This window comes from Prunus dulcis, unplaced genomic scaffold (assembly GCF_902201215.1).
Source record: "Prunus dulcis unplaced genomic scaffold, ALMONDv2, whole genome shotgun sequence".
In the NCBI taxonomy this organism is placed as follows: domain Eukaryota; kingdom Viridiplantae; phylum Streptophyta; class Magnoliopsida; order Rosales; family Rosaceae; genus Prunus; species Prunus dulcis.
Genome location: NW_023010038.1, coordinates 19876 through 43665, shown reverse-complemented (window position 1 = coordinate 43665; position 23790 = coordinate 19876). Strand labels below are relative to the sequence as shown.

At 36.9% G+C, this 23790-nt stretch overlaps 2 protein-coding genes across 8 annotated transcripts; one reads left to right on the top strand and one right to left on the bottom strand.

The window, feature by feature from the left end:
- Window positions 1-2316: 2316 nt before the first annotated feature.
- LOC117612646 (cell number regulator 7-like) lies at window positions 2317-3272 on the bottom strand. Its single transcript, XM_034341324.1, has 4 exons — window positions 3191-3272; window positions 2944-3015; window positions 2500-2709; window positions 2317-2372 (listed from the first exon to the last, which is right to left on the bottom strand). The coding sequence occupies exons 1-4, from the start codon at window positions 3270-3272 to the stop codon at window positions 2317-2319; spliced, it is 420 nt and encodes a 139-aa protein (XP_034197215.1).
- Window positions 3273-8053: 4781 nt separating this feature from the next.
- LOC117612643 (putative disease resistance protein At1g50180) lies at window positions 8054-12942 on the top strand. 7 transcript variants are annotated; one of them, XR_004583490.1, is made up of 3 exons: window positions 8054-9149; window positions 10167-12271; window positions 12472-12942. XR_004583490.1 is itself a non-coding variant. In XM_034341319.1 (3 exons), exons 1-2 carry the CDS (start codon window positions 8099-8101, stop codon window positions 11963-11965), a joined length of 2850 nt encoding a protein of 949 aa, XP_034197210.1. In that variant the 5' UTR covers window positions 8054-8098; the 3' UTR covers window positions 11966-11969; window positions 12472-12942. The 7 variants fall into 7 exon arrangements, 5 of the variants coding, with proteins under 5 accessions (XP_034197210.1, XP_034197211.1, XP_034197207.1 ...); XR_004583489.1 differs by having other exon boundaries at window positions 12466-12942; XM_034341319.1 differs by having other exon boundaries at window positions 10167-11969.
- Window positions 12943-23790: the final 10848 nt, after the last annotated feature.

The window sequence follows — 23790 nt, the reverse complement described above, 5'->3', positions numbered from 1 at the left end:
ATCCCATAACTTGAAACCTTTCACACCGCTCTCAAACCCGAGGAATATGCACTCAAGAGACTTTAGTTTCAACTTGGTTCTCTCATCACCAGGTATGAGAGCATAGGCACTGCATCCAAAAACTTTAAGATTAGTATACTCAATAGATTTATTATACCATACCTCTTTCGCACACTGGAAATCGATATACTTCGATAGCGACCGGTTAACCAAATAGGAAGCGTGGATAANCGCCTCAGCCCAAAATGCCTCGGGCAAGTTATCATGAATCCTCATGCACCTCAGGCTCCATGAGAGTTCTATTCATCCACTCTGCGACTCCATTTTGTTGAGACGTCTTCTTCATGGTAAAATGCCTCTTTAACACCCTCGCTCTTGCAAAACTTCAGAAATTTGATATCTTTATATTCTCCTCCTTATCTTCATTCTTAGGATCTTGATCTTCCTTCTCGTAAGGTTTTGTACTTCCGCCTTCCACTCCTTGAGTTCGGTGAAGACCTCAGATCTCTCCTTCATGAAATAGACCCAAACCTTCCCAGAAAAATCATCCAAAAATGTGACGTAGTAGAGAGCTCCACCCAATGATTTGACCGTTGCTATCCCCCACACATCCGAGTGAATATAATCAAGCACTCCCATCTTCTATTCTCCTTGTATTATAGCTTAAATGTCACCTTTGACTGCTTCCCCATGGTACAATATTTGCAGTATCAAGTTTACAACTGTGTACTCCCTTTAGAAGCTTCTGTTTGTGCAACTCTTGCATTGCTCGCTCACTCATATGCCCTAGCCTCAAATGCCAAAGCTGAGTATCATCATCTAAGTCATTCTTTGTAGATATAGCTGCTCCACCAATCATTGTTGTATTACATATTCGATACAGGCAGTTAGGTTGAATCTTTCCATTCATTATCACAAGTCAACCCTCTGAGATTATGAGTTTCCCTCTCGTGGCCTTGTAGGAATAGTAATTCTTATCAAAAGTGCTAAGGAAGATGAGATTCTTCTTCAAATTTAGTATGTACCTAACCATACCTAATGTCCTAACCACGTTGTCATGCATCTTCACCTTAATTGTACCCGTTCCTTCGACGCTATAGACCGAGCCGTCCCCTATCATAACTTTGCTGCCACAGTTCACCTCATACATGTCAAACCAAAATTGTTTGAACTCATGTGATATGAGCAGTGGAATGACGACACTTCCAGATGGGCTGANATATCTTACTAATCTCAGGGAATTAACCATTTTCAGCATGCCCAGCNAACTCTATAAATTCAGAAATGAGGGGAGGATTTCTGTAAAATTCAACGTGTGCCTTCCCTTGTAATTGGAGAACCGTACCGCCCACTGATGCAATGAAAGGGTAAGTTTCTTAATTTCTTTTTTTCTTTTCTTCTTTTCTTCTTCTTTCTTATATTTGTCTTCTTTGCTTCCGCATTTCTAAGTGAAATGGGTTCTGGGTGTCAAATGTTTAAGTGTCATGTTTGTAGCTGCAGTTGGGACTCGACATTGAAAAAGTAGTGCCACACTTGTGCGACGCTGTGAAGGCTAGCTAACTGGTTGATGAAGTCTTTTGCTCAGGTTTGACTCTTTAAGACATTTGAGCTGGAATCAGCTGAGCTTGTCAGATTGTTACTACTCCCAGGATTTGGGAATTGAAAATTTAATGGTTTGTGGGAATTGAAATACTTTGGAATGGATTTTGCTGTGATTGTTTGATTGGTAGTGTTGTTTATCCTGTGATGTAGACTTGTTTCTTTGTGTTAATGGAAGCATCAGTTTTGAAAGCGAAAAATTAAACTGAAGCAAATTCTATTTTGGAGGGATTATTACATTCTAGAGCAGCAGCATGATAATGCTGTTAGATATGTAGTTGTCATCATGGACCTGAGCTCCTGAGCTGATGCCTCTGCTTTGTGAGCTTCAAAATACGCAAATTTGGGATTGATAGTTCGAGAAAAAGAGCATCAAAATGTTCAGCATAAAAAATGTTCACGTTTTGACATCTCTTTGGCTGCATATATAATGGATAGTTCTTACAAGTTTTAGTATCATGTGACATCTACAACCTTCTGCAAAGTGTTGCAAACTTGACAGCAGAAAGAGATGTCAAAATAAGCTGGGAAAACAGCACATACAGTACAATATTGTTCCTCATATACGTTGAATCTGGAACATCCTTGCTTGTACACACTTTGCCAACATCTATTCAAGGAACACAAGCAAATTCCATAAATATATATATATATATATATATATTTGAAAGAGATGGTGAAGACAAACAAGACATTGTCCGGCAAGTGTATTGGCGATCATTTGAACATGGAAGGAGGCATCTGTGGAGCAGCAGTTGGTGGCCCAATCCAACCTAAATTATTAATACAAATACAAAATAAAATTTGATGTAGCACCAAATGATGTTGACAATGATAAATTTCAGTCATAATTATACGATGACGAGATATGTGTGTGGTGTAGGATTAGTTTATTAGAACCTTTGGAGGGGTCAAAGCCTCTAGATTTGAGCTCAGCATGTTCTTGGCAGAGGGCACACGGGTCACAGCAGAAATGAACACAACAATCACAACAAGGCTCTTCTGGCAGACCAAATTTTTGGCGCAATTTCTCTCTGTACAAGCATGAGTAGACCCAATGGCACTGAATCGTGAACAACAACCCGTACACTATGCTATGGGTAACGCAAGCTAAAATTACAAAATCCAACCGCCAATTAGTAACGCAACATTGACCTAATCATCTAAATAATTAAAGTCAGGTGCAGTGGGCGCATGGAGAAATTAACTATTTCATATACAATAACACTTGTGTACATGGATCATTCTCTCACATTAAGTGATCATATGTAAAATAGTTTTAAGGGAAAAAATAAATTCGCCATGTTTATAGATTTGGGAAATCTTTTTGGTCTTGATACTTACAACTTCGTCCTTCGTCGACAGTTTCCGCGATTTGGCCGAAGGTGATGCATGGGAGAAAGCATGACATGCAACCTACACCACAAGATCAATTTCACCAATTGCTTGGTTGAGTAGATGTATATATGTACAAATTTATAAAAGAAGTGCTAAAAATGTTACTGTTGGTATTTTGGAATGAAAAACTAACTTGTCAGGTAACTATAATGGACAAATTGAATTTTGCCCGGAGAGAGAATTTATATCTTACATGTAGTAACATCTTCTCCACAGTTACAAAGACGACCCGACCATTTAGACTGCTGAGGGCGATGGCCATATTCAACGTTCATGCTTTCGCAATGCAAACTAATTAATTTTCTTTTCAAATGCAATGCAGAACAAATCCAAGAAAAAATGGTAAGTGTTAGTGGTTACTAGGTTCCCAAGATTTTCTATTTATACACCACAAGCCCTCACCCCTACATCCAACGACATTTGAAGAGACAACGTCTTTGGCAGTTCGCCTGTGACATTGATTAATTATATATGCTTCTTCTCATGGTAGAGCAGGCCATGTTTTGTTTTATCTTCGAGAAAATTAATGTTAAGTTGACCCATTACTGACAGCCAGGATATCCTCTAACAAAAGACACTTGGCAAGGTCCATATAGATAACAAAAATGAAAAGTAAAAAATTCCTCAACGATAAAACAAATCATCAACAGCAACAATGGGAATATGTTAATTGGACTAAAAATTAAATGTTAGAGCAATTGAGTTATAATAAGAATAGGTCAACACGGATAAGTTTGATGCTATCCATATACGAATTTAAATAAGATGTTGGATTACATTATTAATCACGCATATTGAGGTAGAGTTTGAATTGACACACATCTATAAACTTCGACGCATATAATTTACAACTAATTCTTTTCATGGCTTTGCCATTTGGTTCCTAGGATTGGGTTGTGCCATAGACATTTTTATTTTTTCTTCTATGCAGTGGTGGAGCCACTCCTAGACCCAGAATGGCCCTGGCCCCCCCAAATTTTTATCTCTTCTCTATTATATTATATATAACATATATAATTTGTAATAAATTACTTATAATTTAAGTTAAAGTTCCTTTTAAAAAAAATTAGACATGACTAAAATAGAAATATTTTGCTCTAAACATGTAATTATTGAAGACTTAGGTATTTTATATACTTATATTTTCTACTTTGGCCCCCCTAACTTTATAATTCTAGCTCTGCCCCTGCTTCTATGAGTTCAAATTTCATGGTAATAATTGTCAAATAAAAACTAATAAATATATATATGGTTGTGTTTGTTTGGTCGAGGTGTACAAAAGCAAAACCTCGATCCACATGGGTAGTAGGTGGGCATTTGTCAAAAAATTAGAAAGGAGACATGAAGGGACATGAAAAATGGGGACAGCAAATCTGCTCCCATATCTTACATGTACGATTATCTACAGCCAAAAACACCGGCCGGCCAATTGGTCTGCTGGGGGTGGTAGCTTCAACATTCATATTTTCACAACAACGAAAAAAAAAAATTTATGACTTTGTTTCACAAGAGGGATATTCACTCATGAGAACTTATAGGTCTTAAATAAATATAGGGTTAAGACCTATATATATGGAAGAAGATACAAAATCAAATCACGTATAATTACTCATAATTTAGAAAAATCAAGGCAGCATGGTTAACTTCTCTCTTTAATCAAGGCAACACGGTAAGCATCCAAAACCCTAGGATGACTCAACCCATATGTATTTATAGGCTAGACATTCTAAATTGGGTGGCCCATGACCTATCCCCATGTGAGTCATCCAAATGGGTCAAACTCATTTTCATCCATGGTGGTCGAATTTCCTTGCTTATTGGGCCTCTTGGTTTCTTCTTTTAAGTTATCATATACAACTCATCTTATAAGCATAATGAGTCCAAGCCCAATGGGTCTTGAACCTCTAAAACTAATTTTAGGCCCAATACAATTCTTGAGCCTTGATTAATTAATTAATCTCTATTAAGTAATTAATCCTTTCTCATCATCTCCTAATTAATTTTCATATCTCATATTTTTGGGTGTGTGATATATTAGGTTCTAATCAGCGAGGCAATAGGCTATTCAGACTCTTCCGTAATCGATTGTGAATTAAAACCACTTTTTATTTCTTCCTATTATGAGGACCTAGTTATGGCATGTCCTAATTAAGGGCTTCCACAAACCGTGACAGACGTCTAGCAACATGTTACGGTTACCTAAGCCAATATAAAATAAGATGAATAACCTATTCAGTTGAAATTACAATGTAATACGGTCCTTCTTAACTCAATGCTTTTGGTCACATTATTAGGGCACAGGAAAAAAAGTCAAGCCCTAATGTGAACTTCAATCTTATATGACTCGTAGAACTATGATTAGAATCACCATTCTCAATCATACTATTGCTTCAGCTGAATACACACAAATCATATCGTCAGAGCTTTCTCCCTATTTACGGAAGGTCAAGATTCCTTGTTGTACACTCACCTGTCTCCATGGCTTGATCATGAACCCTAAATTTCATACATGGCCGCTAAAATCTCAAGGCCAGACGGGAAAGGAATTTCATATGGACTAGACTACGCATATTTTATTGAAAGAGTATTGTGAAGGCCCCATTTTAAGTTTAATACATGGCTGCTAAAATCTTAAGGCTAAACGGGAAAGGAATTTCATATGGAAATACAACGAAATAAAATATTTGAGTTGTTGATGTTGGCTCACCTTAAAGGTGCAAAAGGAAAAGAGGAAACAATCGGTTAAAGAGCTGTAGAAGAGTTGACTGGGTGGTGCTTGAGTGGAATCTGCAGGAGCTCGAGCAGCAGAATGGTGGTTTTTCAGTCAGGCACTGGTGCTCGAGCGGCAGAGAATGAATTCACACTCTGACCCAAGCCCTTGAGCAGGAGGCGCGAATCCAGCTTGGATCCCTTGAGAATTAGGATAGATTTCTTCCTAGTTTTGGGGTCCTTTAAGTTTCATATTCCTTGTATACTAAAGCCCTATGATATATAAATAGGCACTTTAGGCCTAGGTTTTGATAACGTGTGATAGTTGCGTAGTCCATCAACGACAAGATCTTAGAGTGTTTTAGCACAACAAATAGTATCAGAGTCGTGGTTGCGACATGTATAGTTTATGCCCAAGTGCTCTTATACATTTAAGAGCGGCGGTGTGTTGGCGATGGTAATAGATAAGGAGGGAGGGTTTAGGTCCTAGAAGAAATCACCATATGGGTCGAGTACGAAGGTGGAGTTGAAGTCGTTCACTGACAAGGAGAACTTCACACTTTGGCAAAGAAGGATAAAGCATGTCCTTAAGCAGCAAGGTCTTGGTAGGCAAGGAAAAAAAGTCGGCAACCATAACAGATGTGAATTGGGAGGACCTAGACGAGCTTGCTTGAGGATTCATTGAATAACATCTAACTGATGAGGTGTTGTGTAAATCAATGGAATACACCGCGAAGCAGACATGGAAGAAACTCGAAGAAATGTTTGCAGCAAAATTGTTGTCCAACAAGCTCTTCATGAAGGAGGAGCTTCACTCTCTAAAGATGGAGGAGGGCGCAAGCATGATGGAGCATGTGAGCACTTTTAATAGTTGTATTGTTGACTTGCAAAAGATGAATGACACTTATGTTCAGGAAGGGAACCTTGAAGTATGAAGAGGTCATGCAAGACATCCTGACGCATGACATAATGGTTCAACATCCTGGAGGTGTCTCACAAGGGTGAAGGTGTTATAGCAAAGTCTGGAGAGAGAGGTTGATCGAGAAAGATCAAAATCCAAGGCGAAAGACGGTTGCTTTGAGTGTAGGTCAAAACATAATTGGAAGAAGAATTGTCCTACATAGAGAGAAAAGAAACAAAGGGAAGAAGACGGATGAAGCATGCATCCCCTTATATATATCAGTCCCCTTCTATTGAGGGATCTTTCAAATAATTTTATTTGAGGGACACATTTTAAGGTCCCTTACGAATTTTTTTTCAACGATCCAAATAATCTATTTTTTAAGTCTACTTTCATAGATCATCCTTGCAAAACATTAGACAAATCAGAAACCATTTCAATATCCAATTGTATCATACAAAATCAATGAACACGTTGCTTCAAGAAAGTATTAAAATTTCAATAATTCAATTGAGTGGTCAAATGATATCGGATTCAAGTGATTTTTTTGTAGAGATGAATGAGTATCTATAAAATAGATGGTTTGGATTAGCAAAATACAATTTGAAGTGGCCTTACAAGGGTATCTCTTAAATAAGTTTATTTGAGGGATCCCTCAACTGAAGCTCCTTGTATGTATATGTTTGGTTTTTTTTTCCCCAAAATCTCGTTGGGCTACAGCCCAGGATAGCCCTGGGAGTAGTTTCACCCATGACGGTAATAAGATGTTGACTATGCCAATGCAGGATTTCCACAATGATTGTGACCCTCCCCTTCCCCCCTCCCTGGGGTTTCTTTCCTCCCAACGTATCTGAATAGTTGTTGGGCTACTACAATTGACTATTCAACTATGCAAACAAAGAAATTTTTGGACACTAGAAGCAATAAATAGCAGGCAGGTGGGAAAGAGGGAACACCAATAAATATATAGACTAAAAAATTTCCGTTTGAATATTGTTGAAGATGGAAAAAGACATTTTTTATATTCTAAACATAGACTAGTTTTATATCTGGGTTCTTATTACTATTTTGTACCCGTTTACACCTTCTTCTTTTTTTTCTTTTTCTTTTTTATAATAAGAATAAGCGATAGGTTAAATCTAAGTATTCATTCTACATAGAATAAGCGACAGGCCATGTCACAGCTGTGTTAGGATGAAAGAATTATTTAACAGAGAAGATTTTTTTTTTTTGGGTCCAATAATTAACGAAGAAGTTAAGCTCGCATTAATTGTTGGATGATAAGTTGCATTCTTGGGGGAAATTATTGGAGACGACTGACTTAGTCGTTAAACGTACAAGACTTGCGGTGGATAGGAAACGACAAAGCTCGTTGAAACTTGAAATTGAATTGATTGGCTGGAATTCATACATAGACGAAAGAGTACAGAGAAGACTTCACTGATGATCAATCTGAAAATTGAATCTAGAGGTTAAGAAGGAGAGCACAGCATGGCTGAGGCAGTTGTTTCGTTTGTGCTCGAAAGGGTCGGAGACTTCGCCACTCAGGAAGCCAAGTTCTTGTCTGGAGTGAGCCATCAAGTTGAGGTTGCACAAACTGAGCTACAATTGATGCAGGGCTTCCTCAAAGATGCAGATGCAAGACAAGGACAAGATGCAACAGTACAAGTTTGGGTTGCCAAAACTAGAGATGCTGCTTATGATTTGGAAGATGTTATTGAAACTTATGGCTTGAAAGTGGCTTCCAAGAAGAAAAGGGGCATCAAGAATATTCTCAGAAGATTTGCCTGCATCTTCAGGGAAGGGGTTGATGTTCGAAAGATTGGGTTAGAAATTGAGAACATTACTGCCAAAATTTCTAATTTGAGGTTAAGTTTGCAAAGTTATAATATTGCAAGGGTACCAACAGAGATTGGAGGTGAATCTTTCTCGCAATTGCATGAGAGGCAACGACTACTGAGGCGAACTTATTCTCATGTTATTGAACGTGATGTTGTTGGATTAGAGTACAACGTTGAAGAATTGGTTATGCATTTAGTAAAAGATGAAAATCGTCATCGAGTGGTATCTGTTTGGGGGATGGGTGGTTTAGGGAAGACCACCCTTGCAAGACAGGTTTATCATCACAAAAATGTTAGGCAGCATTTTGATAGTTTTGCTTGGGTGTGTGTATCTCAACGGTGTGAAATAAGAAATGTTTGGGAAGGAATTTTCATTAAACTCGTTTCTGCTACCAAGGAACAAAGACAAGATATTAAGGAAATGACATATGATGAAATAGCAAAGAAGCTTTTTTGTGTCATGCAAGAAATGAGATGTTTGGTGATACTTGATGACATTTGGAGTATCGAGACATGGAATTTTTTGAATGTTGCATTTCCAAATGAGCAAACAGAGAGCACAATATTACTTACAACACGCTATGAAGCAGTCGCTTTGCCCCCAAATAGAAATTGTTTCCTCCACAAACTCCAGCCACTAAATGAGAATGAGAGTTTGGCACTATTAGAGAAGATAGCAATATTTGGAAGGCCTGATATCGGTATTTTCTCACCCTTAATATATATATATATATATATTTTTTTTTTTTTTCTATTCTTATTTATATAGGGGCCAAGAGATTCCAAAAATTGGAAGGCCCTATATCTGATGATAGAAAGGTTTTTATATATTTTTTTTTTCCTAAGAATTGTTGGGAGTTTACAGTTTTCAAATATTGTCGAGCACTTAGAAATGGGGGTGGGCATCAATTTGGTTGAACCAACTAAATCGGCCGATTCAAATCGTAATTATCGATTTGGTTTGATTTTGAATAAGAAAAAGTCAAATGGTTTTAAAATCTAATCGGACTGTAAATAGTTTGGTTTGGTCTTTAGCTTTTGCAATCCGGCCTATACCAAACCAAACCATCTACTTGTATATTTATTTATTTATATTTTATTATGCACGTGTAGTCATCTCATTGGATAATAACAGATATGGGAGTTTGAAGTTTGATGCGGAACTTTGAATTTATTTATATTTGAATATTTTACTATTTTAGTTATTGAACTTTGAAGTTTAATTATATGTTGAGTTTTAGGATGGTTTTATATATATATATATTTTTTTAAGGGAGTTTCAGGATGGTTTGATAGGCTAGAAAATGGAAAGCAAAATTAGGCTAGTCAATTATGATTTTTTTTTATTTTTGTAATTGGGCTAACAATGTTGAAAAAATGCAAAAAGGAAAAAGAATTGGGCTTATGCCCAAACCGGCCGAACCAAACCATCTTAAATTGATTCAATTTAGTTTGATTTCATCCATGATTTTTATCAAAACCGAACCGAATCAAATCGTTATATGGTAATTTGTATGTTCCCTTGAAAAAATATCCCAAACATATTTTTCGTGTTTGTCAAAATTTAATTTTTGTCATTTGTCCATTATGCATTATGCTTTTTATAGAATCCGAACCTATAATATTACAAAGAACACTAGTGATAAACTTTCTACATTTTATGTCATAGTACGGTTGCTCACACTACAAGTTGCTGTTTTTCCTTTGCTTATTTTCAGATTCGGGAATTTACTCTAAGATGAGAGAATTAGGTAGGAAGTTGCTTCGACATTGTGCAGGATTGCCACTTGCCATCATTGTGCTTGCCGGAGTTCTTTCCACAAAAAACACTATTAAACAATGGGAGATGGTAAACGAGAATGTATATGCATACATAAGGAGAGGCAGAGGTCATGAACAAGAATATGAAGGTGCATTATGGGTGTTGGCATTGAGCTATGATGACCTACCATACCACTTAAAACCATGCTTTTTATATTTAGGCCATTATCCTGAAGACCGTGAGATTTCGGTGAGCACATTAACTAAGTTATGGATGGCAGAAGGTCTTATCTCATTGAGACAACAAAGACAAAGTCTAGGAGAAACAATGGAGAATATAGCTCACAATTGCTTAACTGAGTTGGTGGAAAGGTGTGTGGTTCAAGTGGGAAGAAGCGGTTCAACTGGGACAATTAAAACGTGTCAGATCCATGACCTTATAAGAGACTTGTGTTTGTTAAAGGCAGAAGAGGAAAGCTTTCTCCAGATTGGCTATTCTTTGCAGGAAAATAAGGCAACTAATCCTGTTACTTCTTCTATGGTAGCCAAGGCAACACCAGTGGGGAAAATTCGAAGACTTGCAATCTACTTGGATGAGAATGCTGATAGGTTGGTTTCGTCAAGAGATGAAACAAATGGCCACGTCAGATCTCTATTATACTTTGTCTTAGGAGAATGGAGGCCAAGAAGTGAAAAAGTATTACTATCTCCACTGACGGATTTCAAAGTGCTTAGAGTTTTGAAGGTTGAAGATGTTGATGAAGTAGAAGTAGAGTTGCCAAGTGAAATTGGAAATATGGTCCACTTGAGGTTTCTAAGTGTGAGGGATAGCAAAATAAAAAGGTTTCCATCATCCCTAGGTAATTTGATATGCTTGCAAACTCTTGATTTCCGTGTTCGATATGTCGAATTGTTCATCCCAAATGTGATATGGAAAATGAAGCAATTAAGGCATTTATATTTACCAAGGCGTTACACAGCAAGCGGTAACCTGAAGCTATCTACTCTTGGCCATTTACAGACCTTAGATTTTCTTTCAAGTGAGTATTGTGATTTGAATGATGTTGCTGGATTAACCAATCTCCTAAAACTGCAGATAAGATTGTCACTTCCCTTGGAAAATCTGGAGGAAATTTTGAAATTTGTAGGCAGCACGCTTAATCGTATCCAATCTCTACTTGTATACAACGGTTATTATTCTGTAAGGAATACAAGTTATGAGGAGCAGGGTAATCAAATAGTATCAAGTTGTCGTCATATATACAAACTGAAGCTGGATGGGCCAACAGCAGAACTACCAAAAGAGCTCCACAGCTATCCAAACCTCACCAAGTTAGAATTGTGTAGCTGTAGTCTCAAGGACGACCAAATGGGAATACTAGAGAATCTGCCAAACCTAACAACTCTGCTCCTTATAAGTGAAGTTTTTGAGGAGAATACAAAGATACTGGTTTTCTCCAAAGGAGGCTTTCCTTCCCTTCAATTTCTTTCTGTTTTTCGTATGGACGAAATAACAGAGTGGAGGGTAGAGGAAGGAGCCATGCCTAGTCTCTGGCGATTGCGAATGGGGTTTTGTAGTGGATTGACGACGCTTCCAGATGGGCTGACATATCTTACTAATCTCAAAGAATTAACCATTTTCGGGATGCCTAGAGAACTCCATAGTAGGATTCAGGAAGATGGAGAGGATTTCTGTAAAATTCAACATGTACCTTCCGTTGTAATTGGAGAACCCTACGACCCACCAATGCAATGAAAAGGTAATTTCTTAATTTCTCTCTTTTTTTTTCTTCCTTCTTATTTTTGTGTCGTTTGATTCACATGTCTTAGTGAAATGGGTTCTAGGTATCAAATGTTTAATGTCGTTCACTAGTAAAAGATTTGTGCGGCACTGGCAGTTGAAGGCCATGCTGGTGAAGCACAAGCACAGAGGGCACAATATTTGCCTCCCCTGTTTTGCTCTGTTTTCTTTCTTCAGTTTGAGAGCTCATAGGTGCGTGAGTTATGAGTGAGAGGCTTAATTTAAAAGCCAACTGCTTGGGATTTTGAAACAATATTGAAGGTATCACTTTTGATCATTGGATGTCCTTCTTGAAGGCTTGTTAACATACACCTAAGATCTTTGAAATGTCAAATCTTTCCCTCGTCATGTGAACAACAATTCCATAAGCTATAAGATTTTCTTTGTAGTTGATCATGTTAACAAGTTATCTAAGGTTCAAGTACGGCAGAAGTGCTGAATTTGTGTTATGGTAGCTGCAGCTGTGACTTGACATTGAAAAAGTAGGGCCACACTTTGTGTCATCACGGAGCTCAGCTGCTGAGCAGAGGGATAATACTTCTTACAGGTTGTAGCATCTTCTGCACGTCATAAGGCCGGCCACCGTGCCATTCGGACTGCTGCGGGAGATGGTGATCATGATCAACATTCATATTTTGACGGTGTAAAACTTGACAGGAATGCCAATTCTTGCTTTTATGCGATTACAAATTACAATGTTCTAATAATACTTTTTTTTACTCCTTAAACCAGTTGATGTGAGAAATGTATCCGAACACAAAATTACGTATATAAACAAAGACGGCACATTCATTACAAAACGTTGGATCTGGAACATCCTCGCTTATACACGCACTTTATCAACATCAATATATATTCATACATCACAAAGCAAATTCCATCAAACAAAAACAAAAAGAGATGGCGAAGACAAACACTACATTAATTGTCTGCCAAGTATATTGGCGATCATTTTTATCATCGAAGGAGGCATCTGTGGAGCAGCGTAGGTGGCCCAATCCAACCTACATCATAAAAACAAATACAAAATAAAAATTGATGTAAATGATGCCGATAATGATAAATTTAAGGTCATAACTATACGATGACGACATATATGTGTGGTGCAGGATTAGTTTAAAACCTTTGGAGGGGTTGAAGCCTCTAGATTTGAGCTCATCATGTTCTTGGCAGAGGGCACACGGTTCACAGAAGAAATGAACACAACAATCACCACAAGGCTCGTCTGGCAGAACAAATTTTTGGCGCAATCTGTGTCTATACGTGCATGAGTAGACCCACTGGCACTGCAGCGTGCACAACAACCCGTACACTATGCTATGGGAAAGGCAAGCTAAAATTACAAAATCCAACCACCAATTAGTAACATACCATTGACCTAATCATCTTTGATAGTTAAAGTCAGGCACAGACGGTGTAAGGAGAAATTAACTTTTCCATATACAACAGTCTATGGATCGCAACCGTTCTCTCACACAAAGTGATCTCATGATTATTACTAAAGAACTAAATGTGAGAGCAGTATATATACAATCACTTTAAGGGGATAAATAATAAATTCGCCATGTTTATAGATTTGGGAAATCTTTTTGGTCTTGTGACACTTACAATTTCGTCCTTTTTTCGACAATTTCTGCGATTCGGCCGAACGTGATGCATGGGAGAAAGCATGTGATGCAACCACAAGATCAATTTCACCCATTGGGTTGGTTGAGTAGATGTATAAATTTATAAAAGAAGTGCTAAAAAATGTTGCTTAGTATTTTTGAATGAAAAATTAACTTGTCAGGTAACTATAATAGAAAAAGGAAATTTTGCCAGGAGAGAGAATTTATATCTTACATGTAGTAACATCCTCTTCACATTTACAAAGACCAACCGACGATCAGCATAATCAACGTCCATGTCTTGCTTTTTGAGTTTTTGGCTTTGTTGTACTCTGTTTCCTTTTCTGATATCAGAATTCGACCCAAAAAAAATGCAAACAATTAATTTTCTTTTCAAATGCAAGGCAGAACAAACCAAAGAAAAAGATGGAAAGTGCTGGTGGTTCCTAAGATTTTCTATTTATACACCCCCCAACACCTTTGAAAAGATGCTGGTTCAGTAATGTAAGAGATGTAAGAGAGAAAGAGAGACTGTTGTGGAGAATGAAATGTTTAATGTATAAACGGTTGCCTTCTGCCTTGCTTGACAAAGAATCAATACAATGGTTTATATACCCTAGACTAGAGGAAACCCTATAGGACAAAGGTGGTCCTTAACCACTTACAGCTGGAACGGTTGGACACGTGGTGGTCCTTGTCATGAGGCACGGTGTGTTGAGTAGATGACACCTTGACTTGGGTGTGCTGAGTAATTTGATCATCACTTGTATTTAGGGTGTGCTAAGCAGATTGTGGAGTGTGGTTAACACTGTGAAATTCATTAAAGGGAAATAGCACAAAATGCCATCTATTTTATAATTTTTTCTGAAAATACCACTCTTCTCTTAAAATTTTAAAACTACCACCTATAAATACATCTTTATTGTCGACTAATTAAGCCCATATCACTTTTTCAGAAATTGTGTTCTCTCTCAACTCTCTTGGCTCCGTCTCTCTCTGTCGCTTTGCCCCCAAATAGACATTGTTTCCTCCACAAACTCCAGCCACTAAATAAGAATGAGAGTTTGGCACTATTAGAGAAGATAGCAATATTTGGAAGGCCTGATATCGGTATTTTCTCACCCTCAATATATATATATATATATATATTTTTTCTATTCTTATTTATATAGGGGCCAAGAGATTCCAAAATTTGGAAGGCCCTATATCTGATGATAGAAAGGTTTTTATATATTTTTTTCCTAATTTGAAATGTCGTGATATCTTTAAGTTCTACAACATGCAAAGTACGTTGTCAAATTGTTTCATTTTTTTAAAAGGAAATATACCCAAAATTTATGCGGAAGAACCCTCTAAGAACAGACACTGACAAGCACATTGTTACTTTTTCTTCTACGAGTTCAAATTTCAGGGTAATAATTGTTAAATATAAAGCAATACATTTATGGGAGCTTCACTAATATACCTAAAATAGGGGTTGAAATTATAAAATAAATAAAAAATAAAAAAATAACCACACATGAAATGCACTTTAGAAACACACTCAAAATCCATTTACTACATAAGAAATGAGTGTTGAAGTTCCTATAAATTACATGACTGCCATTGATTTACTTAAAATAAGCCCAACACAAGAAACTCAAAAAAAACCCAAAACAAGCCCAGCAAACCCGAAGTACTTTGTTAATACCATATCATAGAAGTACATTGATAATACCATGTCATAGAAGTACATTAATAATACCATGTCATAGAAGTACATTGTTAATACCATTTCATACAAAAAAAACTCAAAAAACCCAAAAAAAGGCCCAGCAAGACATCCGATATATCTCCTTTGCAGAAACCACCTCCAATTGTTCACAGTTTCACCAGAAACAATCGCAAAGGCAAAAGGAAATGGATCTACAAGAAAAAGAAAAAAGAAAATACACTGTTAATACTATGTCATAACACTATCTTCCTAGTAAAAATTACATTATGCATATCATAAACTTCAAGTGCATAGCTACATATAGAGCAAAATATAGAGCATGTTTTGGTACTGAAAATCTGTTAATATACTATGTCATAGAAGTACACTGTTAATATTATGTCATAGAAGTGCACTGTTAATACTATGTAATAGAAATCATCTTAGTTTCAGGGTATGAACAATATAACAGCTGTTCATACCACTTACTGGAAGTTAAATACTACGTCATTTCATTTGCATAATAGGTACGATAAAGAATCCAAACAGTACCAAACATCAAAACCAAGTTAACACTAAATAGTGTTTTACACATTAAAATCACAAAGAACCTAGATCACTGAGAATCTAAATCCAAGAACAGTAATTATCAATTTTCTCAGTAACCAAACATTAGATAGCATACACAGATAGAGCCAAACAAATCAAAAACAATGAGAAAAACAAACATAATGAATACTAAATCACTAATTCCAAATCTTATATCATTCTAAAATAGAAAAAGCAATACATCAATGACTCATATTGACTAATTAAGTATTTTACGCCAAGAACCCATCCCAAAATTCTGACTACCACCAACTCTAGCATCGTCGACGCTCCAAAGAATGAAGAATCAAATTGAATCACCATATCACCATTGCCAAAACCTCAATTCAATCATATGCTAAGCAAACACATAAATTAACAACAACAAAAAATTATGAGATATTAAAATTTTCACAGTAACCTCTAAGAGCTTTTGTGCACGAGAGACTGAGTAGTTCTTCAGAGAATCTCTCTCCTAGCGGCGTATCCAATTTTATCCAACGCTCAATCCAAGTACGATCCCTGCCTTCTTTGCCGGACTCATTCCTCCAAAGGAGTTCTTAGTTCATTTACTGATCAAACCACACGGAAATTTTTTGAAAGTCATAAATACTTTGGTCATGAAGCTGACCAGGTAAGAAGTTTTCAGATTATTTTTTCTTAAACTTTGTGAATAAGGCTTTAGTTCTGGGATGATTTTGCTTACTTCGCACTTCCTTGATGCAGGTCACCTTCTTTCAGCAAGGCACCATACCTTGTGCCTCTAAGGATGGTAGATTTATTATGGAAACTCCATACGGGGTATGGTTTCTATTTGTACTTGATCTTATTCAGAAAATTCTTTTTGTTTGAACCACTTTTTAAGGCTTTCCATAATCTCTGAGGAATTGCCCTTTAAATATATCATCAAGCAACCTGAGCTCATAACCCTTCTTCCCACATCGAAACTTCTCCAGTTTGGCATATCGGTGTTTTTGGAACTGCAAACAAATCTATTAACTAAAACAATTCCCTTTGCACAATAAAACAAAAATTGCTATAAGGAAAAGCTAAAATACCTGTTGATTTGAACAAAGGTCTCTACTCCGTCTGCGTTGAGGTTGTTGTGGTTGACGTCGCTCAGATTCGACGACGCTGGAGAAGGAACTGGAGGTGTGTCGTCGGCTGACGGAGATTGAGACGGAGATGATTGCGGTGGCGTCGGATATGAAGAAGGATGGTGTGTTCATTGGAGCGTCCGATTGAGATGGAGGAAGGGAAATCGGAGATAGAGTTTTAGGCAAAGGTGAATCGGCGACGGGTTGTGGTGATGGAGCCGGCGAGGGCTGTGGTGGAGACGATGAAGATTAAATGGGAATTAGACTAGGAGAAAAGTCAGAAGCAGAGCTCAATTGTTGAAGAATAAGAAGAAAGTTTGAGATGTGTGTTGATGAAGATTGAGTTGATTAATAGACAAAGTAAAAGGGCAAAACAGTAATCCAACATAGCTATTGAGCTTAAGAAATTGACAACTGTCAATTTTTGGGTTTATTTTGGGTGTGTTTATATATATTAAATGGTATAGATTTTCTTTATAGAACTATGTCTAGAAATGAGTATTTAACTAATTTATATGGTCGAGGTGTACAAAAGCAAAAGCTCGATCCACAAGGGATTGGAAGTATACAATTGTTTGGTGATATAATCTCCAAAAACTTAAATATAATGATGCAAGTGTAAAACCCTGTATTTTTAAAAATATATTAATATTTTGGGAAATTAAATATTTTACTATATATTTAGTTATATGTTTTAATTGATTATATATATTTTACTATATATTTAGTTATATGTTTTAATTGATTATATATATTTAATAATAATTATCTTTGCCCGTAGCATATAAATATATTTGCCTTTTGTAATAATTAATACTTTCTTGTTTGTATCTCTCTTATCAGCTCCTGCATGCAAAACTAAATGCTAAGTTTAAGAGTTGTAGTAAACAACTTTCATCATACTATTGTTGGACACGTCACTTTACTATAGTCAACCTAGAAGCACTATCCCCTAGTGAGTTGTCAATTGTCCTCTGCTTATAGCTAGAAGCCTTACGTTCATATTCTATGGTGGTTCTTTAAGACGATCAGAGCGACCAGAATGCGCCATATGTGGTGTGCTACTATCAAAGGCAGAGCCACACTTGGATTAATGTAGTCTTGGGTCCTCACTCAAGTTTTTATATATTTTAAAAGTAATATACTGTTATGTATTTTTATATGTATATTATTTTAAATGCTTTACGTTTTGATATGTACCTATATATATTGTGGCGGATCTATTAAGGCACAATAAGGTGCTTTAAATTGCCATTTTGCTTAGTTGGTGGTGGTGCACTCCAGGTGTACATATTATCTTATTTCAATTTTCAGTATTTAAGTAAATGTCTTTGTCCTTTTACTGTCATTTATTTTTTATATTGCTCAATTTACTTAAGTTTACAATGTACATAAGGAAGTACCCCATATTTGAATTCAAATAAAAATACTAGAAAATCAAATTCCCACCGAATCAAAATATGAAAAATCAGTTTTAATGCAAAATACGATTTAGGCTAAAAATGATGGCTCATTAAGTCAATAAATGTTTTATACTAAAATCCCATAAAATCAAGTTTTCTTATTTGATGTGTAAGGAGTAAAAGCCACCAAAAATTATGTTGAGAAAATGATTATTTTGAAAAACCATTTTTCATACTTAGTCAATATTTTTACATAAAACATTTTTTCATATATAATATGAATGCATGAAGGGACCTAAATTTTTTTTTTAGTTTGTGAAATTTTGATTTTTTTTTTCTTTCTATTGGGTTTAATGGGGGAAAAGGCTTTAAAAATATTTGCTAAATCGCTATTCTTTGTCTATTACTTACAATTTTTCTTTCTTAAAATGTATTTGTCTATCCCTTTGTCGAGGACAATTATGATTGTAACCAATAAGCAATATAATTCTTTACATGTGTGTGTGTGTATATATATATATATATATACTATTTTTCGTATGTATTGTGAGTTCGAACTTTTGATTCTTTATAATTTGTAAGAGACACACACACACATGAAATCCTAGCTTCGTCATTGTTACTGTTGGCGGACGTTAGGGCTGATGCCAACCTAGCGTTAGCACATGTAAATTCAATTTTTTTTTTCACGTTAGCACGCGCCAACAGTAAAAAGATTTTTAACCCAGGCACTGGCGTCAGCTGCCTTCGGGCTCGAGCTTGGGCTGGTTTTGCTTGTGAGCTGGCCCGAGTCCTGCCTTGGCTGGGGGCAACCGGTGGAAGGCCTCTAAGAGAGAGAGAGAGAGAGAGAGAGAGAGAGAGAGAGAGAGAGAGAGAGAGAGAAGAAAAGAAATGTGGGAAAGACAAAGTGAAAAAGAGATGGAAGGATCACCATAGAATATAATCTTTTCAGTTAAAGAATTATTCAGATCAGGGGCCAGAAACAAGGATCACCATGGAATAGAAACTTTTCTTTTGCACACTGGAGGAATTTTCATCTCTGCTAGAAGATGGAAAAACACATTTTCTTTATAATTCTAAATACAACCTGCATTGCGTTCGTATAGCTCTATTGTCTTCTTCGGTGAAATTATTGGGGACGACTGACTTATATGCAATTATTGCATTGAACAAGTAATTGAGGTGGTCATAAAACGACAAAGCTAACATGTCACTTGAAATTGACTTGATTGGTTGGAATTCATACATAAACGAAGGAGTAAAGAGAAGATCTCACTCATCAATCTGAAAACTGAATCTAGAGGTTTACGTTGGCATGAGCCATAATTCAGGGATCTAGTGATTCCTGATTTTTTGATGTAATTCATATTACTCAATTAGAATCATTACCTAGTTAGAATCTCTTATAATTAGCTAATTACTTTTGCTTGTAGGAAAAGTCAACTTGTACTTGTTTATATATCTTTCTTTTGGAGAAATATAATATCAATTACAATTATTCAATCCTGTGTTTAGTTTGAGTTGGTATTAGAGCTGGTTAATTCCGGTCTCTTAAAAAAAAACATAAAACTTAGCTGCTGCAAAACAACGGCTAAGCCCTTGTCATCACAAACCTAGTGCGGCAAAAGATTCCTACAACACCAATCCATCCAAACTTGTTCTCTCTCCTGCATGGCTTTCGAAGTTACCCTAGACAACCCCACCGCAGCCGCAAAATTCAGTCCTTCAAAAACCCTCAACAATCTAGCCATGTTTCAACCAATTGTTACAATTCTCAATGATACTTTCGCTGCCTCCTTTACTATACAGTTGAATGGAAAGAACTATAGTACTTGATCGAAGATGATGTTGCTTCATGTGTCAAGCCAGGAAAAAATAGGTTATCTGACAGGGAAGTGGCTTTGATTCGTGGTGTATTAAGGACTCCATTGTTAAAGGATGGTTGATAAAAATCATGGAACCTGATTAAGTATACTTTTTCTTAGATCTACCAACAGCTAAAGATGTTTGGGAGAGTATACCCTATATGTATTATGACGCAACTGATGAGTCGCAGATTTATGAATTACGGTGTAAACAAACCTGTATTACTCAACGAGGTCGCGACATTGCATCTTACTTTGCTGAGCTCAAGATCGTTTGGTTGGAACTAGACCATCGTCGTCCAATCAACATGAAGTGCCTTGATGATGTGAAGATTCGATGTACCGAGATACAAAAAGACCGTATTTATGATTTTCTTACTGGTCTTGATGATGAGTTTGATAAAATTAGAGGAGATTTGTTGAGGTTGAGTCCATTGCCAAAATTAGAGGAGTCGTTTGCTTTTGTTCATAAAGAGGCCCAAGACCAAGAGACGATGCCCAAGAAGGATGGAAAGACTAAATCCTCTGCTGTCATGATTTCCAAAGCCCCTGTTGCTAGTTTTTCTTTTCCCCGACCAACCCCTGAGCAAAAAGAAAACATGCATTGCACTTACTGTAATGGGAATTGTCATATAGAGGTCGTGTTTTCACAAGAATGGGTTTTCAGAGTGGTTGCTAGAAAGCCAGAAGCAACAAAAGATGGCGCAAAAGAGGAAAAAGAATGGCGAGAGCATGTAGCTGTTGTTGCCTCTGCATGCCTGTCTTCTGTCGGCCCGATGGCCGGCTCTACCTTCAGTTGATGATTCTCTTACTATTCTTTCTCAATTATCCATTCCAGATCTCGCTGACTGCGAGTGTAACTAAGGAAAAGTTTTGGTACTTTCCGACCAACGAGATACAGGTTGGATTATCGATTCGGGTGCTACTGATCATATGACCTATGATAAATCCTTTTTTCATTCTATGACTGCTCCTACCAAAACAAGTGTGGTTATTGCCAATCGCGAATCTAACTCAGTCACTGGGGCTGGTTCCATCACTCTTACTCCTACTCTATGTTTACATAAAACTTTGCTTGTTCATGCTTTGTCCCATAAATTATTATCTGTTAGGCAAGTTACTGAACAGTTTGATTTTTTCGTGCTCATGTTCTATTCCTTTTGTTTGCTTCAGGATGTTCATACCAGAAGGATCATTGGGGTGGTATTTAGAGAGGGGGGCTTTACTATATGGATGACATTGCATTAGGTTCGAGGCGTTGTGAGTGAGAAGCATAAGAAGATTTGGTTATGGCATCGGCGGTTGGGTCATGTTTCCTTTGGTTATTTGTGGTCTTTGATTCCATCTTTATTTAGTAGAGTAAAAAATTCTTATTTCAGTACGAGACTTTGTATTCTTGCAAAAAGTCACCAAACTTTTTATCCACCTAGTTTGAATAAAAGTATATCTCCTTTTGATTTAATCCATTCAAATGTTTGGGGTCTATCTCCAATTACTATTGTCTTTGGTGTTCGGTGGTTTGTAATCTTCATTGATAATTGTACTCGGTTAACTTAGTTTCATGTTATGAAGTATAAAAGTAAAGTTGGTTCTTTATTCAAGAATTTTTACCAGAAGATTCAAACTTAATATTCTTGTTCGATGAAAGTTGTTCGTTCAAATAATGGAGGGGAATTTGTTAACCACGCACTCGCAAACTTCTTCATTGAAAAGGCATTCTCTATGAAACTACGTGTCCGCAAACTGTAGAACATAATGGTGTAGCTGAACGCAAAAATCGTCGTATTTTTTAGACTACCCGAGCTCTCCTTGAGGGCATGTTCCCCAAACCCTTTGGACCACAACTATTCAGTATGTTATCAACCTTCTTAATCGTATGCCTTCATGTGTTTTGGGTTTTAAAACACCACTTCAGGCATTGGCAGCTTATGTTCCTTTTTGTTACCATCTTAATCTCACACTCATTTTTGGTTATGTGGCGTATGTTCATGTCAATAAATCTCACAAGACCAAGTTGGATCTGTGTGCCCTCCGATGTGTCTTTGTGGGTTTTGCACCTTAACAAAAGGGTTATCGGTTTTACCACGCCTCTAGTCGCCGCTTTTATGTTATCATGGATGTTATGTTTGTGGAGGACAAGATGTTTTTTCTGTCAGATGTGTCCAATCATGTCCTTCAGGGGGAGAATACAATAAAAGAAGCACATAATTGGTTTGAGATAGAAATACAGGGGAAAAAAGCACAAATAGTGCACCGGAACCCATGCCACTTAGCTCAGAAGCAGGTACTGGAAGCAGGCTGCCAATCAATCTAGTCGAGTCGAACAATCTAACCAAGCGGAACAGTCTAGCAGAATTGAACATCATTGATCCTGAACTAGAGGACAGCGACCCTCCTTTCTCGACCATACCTTCTCATGTTCCACTAAACACCCCTAAGATAAGTCTTTCAGATCCTAGTGCTTCTCAAAATATTGTTGAAATTGTGAAGAAATTACATGTTCGAGCAAAAAAGGAAATACCACACGACAGATTCTCTCTAGAAGGCAAAGTGAAATATGTCGTTGCTAATTATGTCTCCACACACAGATTGTCACCTCAACCTAAAACATTTGTCGATCAGATGGAGGGAATTAAAATTCCTAATTGATTGGAAGAAGCTTTGCAAGCTCAAAATGGGTGAAAGCAATGAGTGTGGAGTTGGAGGCCTTACAAAAGAATTGAACATGGAAGATAGTTCTGTAACTTGATGGAAAGAAACATGTTGGATGTTGATGGGTGTACACAATTCAGCACAAAGCTGATGGCACAATAGACAAATATAAAGCGAAACTTGTGGCCAAAAGGTATACGCAGACGTATGGAGTTGATTATCACATATGTTTGCACCGATGGTAAAAATGAATATGGTGAGAGTTCTATTGTCCTTAGCAGCTAATTTAGATTTGCCTCTCAAAAATTCGATGTGAAGAATGTCTTTCTGCATAGAGATCTAGAAGAAGCAATGTACATGACATACCACCTAGCTATGGGTTGTCTAATAACAGTGGGAAGGTGTGTAGGCTTCGAAAGGCCCTTTATGGATTGAAGCAGTCTCCGCGAGCATGGTTTAGAAGGTTCACTAAAGCAATGAAGAAGTATGGATATCATCAAGGTAACTCATATCATACCCTATTTATCTAACGTATGGATGGTAAGATTACTTTGCTGATAATCTATACCAATGATATGGTAGTTATTGGTGACGATATTGTTGAAATGGATAAATTACAGAAGTGCTTAGCCTCAGAGTTTGAAATGAAGGACTTGGGGGCTTTGAAGCATTTTCTGGGAGTCGAAGTAACTCGCTCTCCTACTAGTATTTGTCTATCTTTAAGGAAGTTTGTCCTAGACATGTTGACAGAAATTGGTATGTTAGGGTATGCACCAGCCAAAACCCCTATTGTGCAGAATCATTACTTTGCAATCAATCTCGATCAAGTTCCTATCAAGAAGGAGAGATATCAGAGGTTAGTGCGTGTGTGTGTG

Excerpts from the sequence above, each read along its gene's own strand:
- LOC117612646 (XM_034341324.1), bottom strand. The coding sequence starts at position 3,272 with ATGAACGTTGAATATGGCCATCGCCCTCAGCAGTCTAAATGGTCGGGT. Across the intron at positions 3,016-3,190 it reads TGGAGAAGATGTTACTACAT|GTTGCATGTCATGCTTTCTC; the intron begins GTAAGATATAAA and ends CTTGTGGTGTAG. Across the intron at positions 2,373-2,499 it reads AGGCTTTGACCCCTCCAAAG|GTTGGATTGGGCCACCAACT; the intron begins GTTCTAATAAAC and ends TTAATAATTTAG.
- LOC117612643 (XM_034341319.1), top strand. The coding sequence starts at position 8,099 with ATGGCTGAGGCAGTTGTTTCGTTTGTGCTCGAAAGGGTCGGAGACTTC. Across the intron at positions 9,150-10,166 it reads ATTTGGAAGGCCTGATATCG|ATTCGGGAATTTACTCTAAG; the intron begins GTATTTTCTCAC and ends GCTTATTTTCAG.